At 45.0% G+C, this 10,000-nt stretch overlaps 2 protein-coding genes across 2 annotated transcripts in view; both read right to left on the bottom strand.

The window, feature by feature from the left end:
• The window catches only part of srebf1 (sterol regulatory element binding transcription factor 1), an 18,842-nt gene extending 15,785 nt beyond the window's left edge, over positions 1-3,057 (bottom strand). The window contains 1 exon segment of the mRNA XM_083697639.1: positions 2,727-3,057. Coding sequence (XP_083553765.1) covers positions 2,727-2,832 — 106 coding nt within the window. The 5' untranslated portion in view covers positions 2,833-3,057.
• A 3,107-nt stretch (positions 3,058-6,164) lies between these two features.
• LOC310824386 (TOM1-like protein 2) overlaps positions 6,165-10,000 on the bottom strand; it is a gene marked incomplete at its 5' end in the record, with an annotated part of 13,346 nt that continues 9,510 nt past the window's right edge. The window contains one exon of the mRNA XM_083697640.1: positions 6,165-9,504. Within this exon, the coding sequence (XP_083553766.1) occupies positions 9,362-9,504 (143 nt within the window). The remainder of the gene's footprint in view (positions 9,505-10,000) is intronic.

The following is a 10,000-nucleotide window of genomic DNA, read 5'->3' as shown; positions in this document are numbered from 1 at the left end:
ACTCAGGAGTCCACTGCTGATGTTAATATAATCATAAACTCTATTTATATAGCACCTTTTTAAAACAGTTACAAAGTGCTTTACAAACAGATAAAACAGATATGTAAATAAAAACACAAATATAAGTAGAAACAGTAAAACACATTAACCAGAATCAGGGCAGCATCTAGTCTATACAACTGAGTTTTAAGAAGAGCTTTGAAAGAAAATTCTGATCTTGAGCATATCCCCTTCTAAGCCCTAAGGGCTGGTTTCCTAGACTAGGACTAAGCCTAGCCCTGGTCTAAATAACACTTTCAATGGAAAACCTCCACTGGAGCTGCTTTTTATGAGTCTAGAATTCAGCATACGTAATCTGTGTCTGAACCAGATCCATGTCCCCACTTGGTGAGGTACTTATGTCACTGTCACTATGGTATCAGTACGTTTAATAGGAGTGGGTGTTATTGTGTTGAACAGGAACACCCGTGGCGAGGGGGTGGGTTTAGGCGAGAAGCCTCACTGACACACTGACTATTGAGCAGCAATATGACTATGAAAGTAGGACAGAAGGTATAAATATTGTATCTCCAGACTCTGGGTGACAAAGCTTCCTCCTCTGTGGAAGTCTCCCCCCCACCGTGTCAGAGCTGCTGACAGGGTGCCCTCTGTTAACACCTTGTTAGAAACCCACCTACATTTACATTTATGGTATTTATCAGACGCCTTTATCCAAAGCGACTTACAACAAATACATTTGTTTAAGTAAGTGAATCATCTATCCATCAGTAATCAATGTAATCAAAGTAATCTATGCTCAGACCAGGGGCCACAGGCTGTGATGAAGAGGCTTTTCATGGACAGGGGTGTATGTATGTATGTATGTATGTATGTATGTATGTATGTATGTGTGTATGTATGTATGTATGCATGTGTGTATGTATGTATGTATGTATGTATGTATGTATGTATGTATGTATGTATGTATGTATGTATGTATGCATGTATGTATGCATGTATGTATGTATGTATGCATGCATGTATGTATGCATGTATGTATGTATGTATGTATGTATGTATGTATGTGTGTGTGTATGTATGTATGTATGTATGTATGTATGTATGCATGTATGTATGTATGTATGCATGCATGTATGTATGTATGCATGTATGTATGTATGTATGTATGTATGTATGTATGTATGTATGCATGTATGTTCTGTATGACTGTCCTATATTTTTATGTTCATATTTTTGACCTGTAAAGTGCTTTGAGTCCATGAGAAAGCGCTATACACATTTAATGTATTATTATTATTATTATTATTATTATTGTCTATGGGAACCCCCCTCATCTCTTCATCTCCTGCTGTTCTCTGAAGAGCACTAGACAGCCCAGTGAAGCTGTTCTCTGAAGCTCCTTTTGATGAGAAAGCACCGTCTTCCGCCAAAAAACCTAATGCTTGGTCATGAGTGTGTGTGTGTGTGTGTGTGTGTGTGTGTGTGTGTGTGTGTGTGTGTGTGTGTGTGTGTGTGTGTGTGTGTGAGGCCTGGAAACAGCAGAGCAGCAGACTACTCCTCCAGCTGCAGCCCCAGCCCTGCCTGCCCTGCACGGAGAGGCAGATCACACTGGATTTGTAAACCACTGTTTTGGATGAGGTGATCGCTCTCGACCAATCACAGCCAGCCTCGGACACTTGCTATGCGGACCAGCCCCCAAGACGGAGAGAGAGAGAGAGTGTGAGAGAGAGTGAGTGTGTGTGAGAGAGAGTGAGTGTGTGTGTGTGTGTGTGTGAGAGAGAGGGCGCGTTTGTCTGTGGTTTCAACGAGGTTACTAGCGGACAAACTCCAGCGAGGTTATTCCCGGTCAATATTTGGGGGTGAAAATATGACACGCTTGCTGCAACGATTTGCAGGCAACGACGCGAATGTCTCAACAATTCTTCACATACATCTACCAACATATGCAAACAAGACATGCTCTGGTAGAAAATCAATTTGAAATTAAATCGAGACAATCAGTCCATTGAAATGGGATGATGATGATGATGATGATGATGGATAGACCCAAAGCGTCGTAAAAGCATGTGATCGAGAATTATCCGAGCATACAGAACATCTGATTATGATATCTAAACATGTTAAATTCACTTCAAAAGACATAGGATGGATCACGCATTCTGTATTATGGTCTGGTGTTGTTGAGCCTCTCCGGATGAACCCGGGGACGGGATGACCGGCAGTAACCCGACAGGAGGGGGCGGGCCGGGCCGGGCCGGGGCGCAGACAACCCTTCACCATCCACCACCACATACTACCATGAAAACAACCCGAAACCATCAAAAAAACACATCTTATTCAACAGCCCAGACACAGGGCGAAATCAGCCATACCACAGGAATTTTAAAACTCTAATATCTTAAGAATACTTGTTAAGAATCGGGCCATCTGTGGAGAGCCCCACATGTGTCAGCCGGGAGATGGATGATGACTAAGAAGAGTCGCTGTGACTAACGTCGCTTGGACTCTCATCTCGTCAGATATAAATACACGTCCTAAACACACACGTGTGTTCCTGGCAGATCGGTGCTGTCGGTGAACTCGTGGATTTGCTTACAGGCTGCGGATCACGGGTGCTGTCACTCCGTTCAGCTAGCGATGCTAACAGCCATATGACTGAAGTTCAGCCGGGTTTCTTAGCTAGCGATGCTAACAGCCGTAGGACTGAAGATCACCGGGTTTCTTACCGTCGATGTCGTTGAGCAGCGCCGTGTCTATGTCGCTGGGGTCGTGGAGAGACAGGGTAGGATCCAGGTTATCCAGGGAAGGATCGTCAAAAGACATGTTGTTCATGTTTCCTCGTTGTGTGGGCTTTTCTCTCCGGCTAAATCAGCGTCGCTCAGGATGAAATCGGTAACAACTATTCCTGTGCCATTCAAAGACACTCTTACTTAGCGATTTCCACTTAAATCGATGTCCAGGTCGCGACGTCTGCAACCATGTCTCCTGACAGGTGGGTTTGAGTCGACAGTGTGGTGAAACTTCAACTTTGTTGTGAATGTGTCCGGTCTGGGGACTCCTGTCTCCATACTACAGCTCAGGGAAACTTGTCAGGCTCAACGTTGAGCTGACTGACTGGGCGGGGCCTGGACACACACACACACACACACACACACACACACACACACACACACACACACACACACACACACACACACACACACACACACACACACACACACACACACACACACACACACACACACACACACACACACACACACACGGCCCTGGAGATGAGTGACAGTTGTCCTGACCAATCTCCAATGAGTGACATTCGTCCTGACCAATCCCCGACCAGTTATACTTACAGCCCGCCGCGCCTCCGTTTTGAGTGCTGTTTTGACGGCCGACTTCCAGACGGAATAAGATATAAATATTGATATAGATTTAGATATAGATATAGATATATTTAGATATAGATATATTGATATATCAATATATCAATGTCCTTGACAACTGTCTGCAAAATGTCCAATAGTTTCTAGTTTAATCATCATTAAATACCCATTGACTATGATGAATATGCAATAAATGTTCTTCAATGGGAGTAGAGCAGTGTTTGTTGATAGCTGATATATTTATTCTAAAAAAAAATATAATTCTGCTCTTGTGGAATGTCATTCAATGATCGCTCCAGATATGTCGTATACATAATGTGTTACTTCCACGGATAAATGCATCTGCATTTAATGACATAGAGAATCCAGTGTGGCTTGTAAAGTGACAACGCTCGGGTTTCATCGTTCCTGAGCGCGGGTCTTCTGGCACGCTGGGGTTCGTGATGCGCAGTCAGGGGGCAGAAGAAGGAGGATTTCCCCCGAGAGGAGCAGCATGGGCATGTTTACCGAGGGCTCCTCCGTTACAGCCAATCAGAGGCCAGGAGGGGAGGGCCAATAGCCGCCCAAGTTTGTGTGACCCGTCGAGGTGACTCCGCCTGTAGAACCAGAGGAATCCACCAATGGCGTGCTCGGAAACAGAGTGGGGTGATGTGACGTCACAACCCTGGCTCCCGTGATTACATCATGTATTTCTGCTGGAACAAGTGGTGGAGGGGGAGGGAGGGGGAGGGGGGGGGGGGAGAGGGAGTCCATGCTTAAAGAGACTCAGGTACACAGTGCTCAATGTTTCCAAATCTTTTGCAGTCAGAGACGATTACCCCAAATGGTGAAAAAAAAAAAAAAAAAAAAAAAAGTCAAGTCAGAACACACCACCTGGCTTAATGAAAGTAAATCCCATTTTATTTGAAATAGTTTAATTCATCACTATCAGTCAACATCACCCTGATTCTCAGCGAGTGCTCCAACACAACAGCAGCCCTCTGGAATGATCCGTGGATTAATCAGCACTCATCTCCTTTAACCGCCCTGAACAATGATGGAGTCATGAGCCTCATGACGGTCAGCGAGGACGATGCCAGAGGACAGGGAGGAGAACTCGGACTGGACCGCACCACAGCAGGATCACAAAGAGACACAATAAAGGCCTGGGGTGTGTGTGTGTGTGTGTGTGTGTGTGTGTATGTGGGGGGGGGGGTCATCGACCCGGATTAGCACAACGAAACAGGTTCAGAGTCTGAGTCTGCTCGTGTTGCCTCGGGGGGAGGCCGTTGCTAATGGATACGCTGCTTATTAAAAGCTGGAGACGTACCAGGGATGATCCACAGGGACAGTTAGTCTACCAGGGATGATCCACAGGGACAGTTAGTCTACCAGGGATGATCCACAGGGACAGTTAGTCTACCAGGGATGATCCACAGGGACAGTTAGTCTACCAGGGATGATCCACAGGGACAGTTAGTCTACCAGGGATGATCCACAGGGACAGTTAGTCTACCTAGGGATGATCCACAGGGACAGTTAGTCTACCAGGGATGATCCACAGGGACAGTTAGTCTACCTAGGGATGATCCACAGGGACAGTTAGTCTACCAGGGATGATCCACAGGGACAGTTAGTCTACCAGGGATGATCCACAGGGACAGTCTACCTATGGATGATCCACAGGGACAGTCTACCTAGGGATGATCCACAGGGACAGTTAGTCTACCTAGGGATGATCCACAGGGACAGTTAGTCTACCAGGGATGATCCACAGGGACAGTTAGTCTACCAGGGATAAGAGCCCCCACCCCCCAGCCCCCACCCCCCCCCCCCCCACACACACACACACACACAGGAATAACCATGGTGTAAGATCTGGGACAGTTGCATCAGCCTGCTGTACAGACTGTGTTGAAGCATGGCCTTGTCTGTCTCCTCCTCCTCTCACACACACACACTCACACACACACACACACACTCACACACGAATAATCACAAAGGCACTCAGGGGAGAGGTCACATGTTGCTAGTGTTTTATTGGGCAGTTAAATAAGTGCATTCGGTCAAACAACAGAGAGCTGAGCAGAAGGGACCCCCTGGACCCCCACATCACAGACACGGGACCCCCTGGACCCCCACATCACAGACACGGGACCCCCTGGACCCCCACATCACAGACACGGGACCCCCTGGACCCCCACACCACAGACACGGGACCCCCTGGACCCCCACACCACAGACACGGGACCCCCTGGACCCCCACATCACAGACACGGGACCCCCTGGACCCCCACATCACAGACACGGGACCCCCTGAACCCCCACATCACAGACATGGGACCCCCTGGACCCCCACATCACAGACACGAGTAATACACTCAAATAAACTCTTAGAAAGCATTGTGCAAGAAGGTAGGTTCATAAGAAAGGTAGGTTCATAAGGAAGGTAGGTTCATAAGAAAGGTAGCTTCATAAGAAAGGTAGGTTCAAAAGAAAGGTAGGTTCATAAGAAAGGTAGGTTCAAAAGAAAGGTAGGTTCATAAGAAAGGTAGGTTCAAAAGAAAGGTAGGTTCATAAGAAAGGTAGGTTCATAAGAAAGGTAGGTTCATAAGAAAGGTAGGTTTCGCAGGTACGTTAGAAAGGATAAGCTTCTTGGTTTTAGTGCAGTCTGCAGGACATAAAGATCTCCCCCAAGAGGAACAGAATAGTTTCTGATTGTAAATGTTGTAAATATCAGGACTGCTGAAGCCTCCTTCAACATCAGCTCCTCCAATAAAACAGTAAGACAAAAACAAAGCAAAGTTAAAGCTCATATTAATAACAATTTATTCTGTTACAGTACACTAAAATACAGAAAAACATTAAAACGCTGAAGACAAATCATACAAATAATTTATTCTTTTGACGTCACCCTCTAACATTTATGAACAATTACTCCAGATAATGTTGACCAGCTCAGCCGGACGCAGATGGTGTTTACAGACTCACTTTATCTCAACAAATAACCTGCGTACCAAATAACGTCCAGATCTGTGCGTTAGCGTGTTAGCGTGTTAGCGCAATGAGGCTCGCCAAGAAAGTTAGAGAGTTCTTATATGAATATGGAAACTGCTCTGGGTTGTAAAAGCCGTAAGCGGCGAATTTTAAGCGCTCCAATTTGCATGAGCAAAAATATGACAAAAGTGAGGCATTTGAACCATCATATTTATAATATTTATAATATTCTGGAACAAGCGTTTGCATGATGTTTCAATGCATTCACAGACAACTACTAAACTCTGGTTGAATAATCACAATTTTCTCAAAAACATTGTTAAAGACTCGGTTCTTCTGAGTTGTCAGGTATGCTTTGCTCAGTTCAACACTATTTGCTTAAGCAAACTGGAGCCTTTGAGTGACGTTGGATACAGAGAAGAAATAAGAGCCCCTGTGCAGGTGAAACCTCACCACTTCAGCAGGTGAAACCTCACCACTTCAGCAGGTGAAACCTCACCACTTTAGCTGCAGAAAGAAAACCTCACCACTTTAGCTGCAGAAAGAAAACCTCACCACTTCAGCTGCAGAAAGAAAACCTCACCACTTCAGCTGCATAAAGAAAACCTCACCACTTCAGCTGCATAAAGAAAACCTCACCACTTCAGCTGCAGAAAGAAAACCTCACCACTTCAGCTGCAGAAAGCGTTGAAGGGGATTGAGGAAAATGACTGATTCACAAGTCAATTCTTACTAAACTAAAACAAGGTCCAAAAACGTGTTTTTGGTCATTCTTCTGAATCTCATCCAGGTCTACTGAAACACATGTTGAGGAAAGAATATAGGAGAACTTGGGGGGGCTTTTTTGGGGGAGGGGGGGGTCATTTTCTTTCATGACATCATACTGTACTGTACAGATAGCTGTACAACCTGGGGACCAGCCAGTACATGAATGACTCTGGCTCACCAACCCACACATAAGATAACAATTAAGAAGGACTTTTAAAGAGAAACTGTAGGTAATATTCACATATTTCTGATGTATATACATATATTTACGCATACATATAGATACATATTTTACAATGTCTAGAGAAGCCTTAAGCAATGTTTTTCAGTCAAGTTCTTCTTCCTACTGGTCCTATATGATTAAATCTGATTACATTTTCAGTGCCACATTTTATCTCGTCTCTTCCTTTAACTTCTGTTGTTATTTCTAAACGTGATGCAGCCAACGTCGTCAAGACTTCATCAAGTGTGCTTAGGAGTGCAGAAAATGAAAAAAAATAATAATAATCTAATTAGAAAAAAAAATGATGTGCGATTTAACAATTTCCCCATTTCCTATAAAAATAGTTACCATCTCATGAATACAAAGATATAAACACATCATTTGTAGGGGTCCAACTGTGCACAACTTAATCACTGTGATAGGGGAAGGAAAACGTCTATGACATCTTCTGATTTATGGTCCTGTGTGGCTCTCCTGGGCTTTATCCCCGCTGGGAGCATCCATACCAAACCGTGTGCAGTCATTATCCTGTAAGTCGCTTTGGATAGAAGGACCTGCTATCTGGCACATCCCCGCGCTACGGCTACAACTTAGGAACAATTTGGTCATTTAAGCCTCTCGACTACTTGGAACAAGTGGAATTCACCAACTTCACACTTCCTCGTACTTGATGTCAGCCTGGTGAGTCTGACCGTACCGCGGTAAAACCCGGATTTGTTGGTGACTGTTTCTTGGGATCAGATTGAAAAGACACCATGTGACGCATTCCTTCCCCTGTACACACAACCCACACACGAGAGAAACACGGAGGATGTTAACAAGCGCTCTTTCAAAAACACAGACGCCATTTTGTTTTCCCTTTTTTCAACCGGGAGAGCAGGCAGAACCGAGGCAGTAACGTCGGCCATGACACTGTGATGACACTGTGATGACACTGTGATGACACTGTGATGACACCTTCTCCTTTCAGACTAACAATCCACCCCAGCAGGATAAGAGCAGGAAAGGGTTAAGGAAAACTGCACAGGAACATGAGTAAAAAAAAAATCAAAAAATCAAAAAAGAAATCATAATAATAAGTAACAAGAAACGACCATGGACGACACACCATAGCGCTAGTAAATAGTACAAACCGTTAAAAGCATAAATGCATACATTATTCATAACATGAATGGATTAAGATAAAACAGGATATTCCTATCTGCCGTTCTTTTCAAAGACTCGGTCTTGGTCTGCTTTTCCTGAAGGGTTTCCCTTAACCCTTCCACCTCAGGGGAACATGGATAGATGGATAGATGGATAGATAGATAGATAGATAGATAGATAGATAGATAGATAGATAGATAGATAGATAGAGCCTTAACCCTTCCACCTCAGGGGAACATGGATAGATGGATAGATGGATAGATAGATAGAGCCTTAACCCTTCCACCTCAGGGGAACATGGATAGATGGATAGATGGATAGATAGATAGATAGATAGAGCCTTAACCCTTCCACCTCAGGGGAACATGGATAGATGGATAGATGGATAGATAGATAGATAGATAGAGCCTTAACCCTTCCACCTCAGGGGAACATGGATAGATGGAGAGTCTCACGATGTTAAGTTAGTTCTCCTCCTTTGGGTGTAGCACACTAACAGATGGAACACAAGACTACAAACTCCTCCCTCCTGTCAGGTCAAGACTACAAACTCATCCCTTCCTGTCAGGTCAAGACTACAAACTCATCCCTTCTTGTCAGATCAAAACTACAAACTCATCCCTTCTTGTCAGATCAAAACTACAAACTCATCCCTTCCTGTCAGATCAAGACCTGGATAGTAATACACGACACAGCGCGGGCGGTTAGCATGTCAGACCTCTGCATGTCACGACAACACTGGCAGGACTGGGGAAAGGCGAGGGGGGGGCAGGGTGAGGGAGTTCAGAAGCTACTGTAGTGCAGTGGAGGAGGGGGGGGGGCAGAGAGAGGGACAGAGAGAGAGAGAGAGAGGTTGGCTGGGGAGAGTCTACAAGGCAAAGAGGGCATCCTCCGTCCGCTCCGCCTTCTTGCGGCTGCCGCTGGGGGCGCTGAGGGGGCCGGGGTCTCCACCAGGGGGCGACGGCAGGCCATCCACCACCTTCGCTCGCTCCTCCAGGAACTTGTCAAACTCTGGAGGACGAGGAGGAAAAAAAAATCGAATTCATTTAGAATTCCCTACAGAGCTACTCCACTCTATCACCCCAGCCAGACCCCATACCTCAGACCCCGTACCTCAGACCCCTGCAGCAGACCTGCCTTCAAATGGTGTTTGAAATCATTTCATGACACTTAAACAAGTGACACGGAAAACAATGGACGATTACCGTAATTTCCGGACTATTAAGCGCACCTGAATATAAGCCGCACCCACTGAATTTAAAAAATAACTATTTTGAACATAAATAAACCGCACATGTCTATAAGCCACAGGTGCCTACAGGTACATTGAAACAAATGAACTTTACACAGGCTTTAACGAAACACGGCTTGTAACAAAAATAAATAGGCTTTAACGAAACACGGCTTGTAACAAAAAATAAAAAATTAGCGGTAAACAGTAGCCTACCAAGCCTACCGACCTCATCCATATTTCTGATGTCGTGCGGGCCGATGGAATGCTCCGCTA

The sequence above is a fragment of the Argentina silus genome (assembly GCF_951799395.1).
Source record: "Argentina silus genome assembly, contig: scaffold_268, whole genome shotgun sequence".
In the NCBI taxonomy this organism is placed as follows: domain Eukaryota; kingdom Metazoa; phylum Chordata; class Actinopteri; order Argentiniformes; family Argentinidae; genus Argentina; species Argentina silus.
The sequence above is the reverse complement of the archived record's forward strand: the minus strand, read 5'-3'. Positions and strand labels throughout refer to the sequence as shown.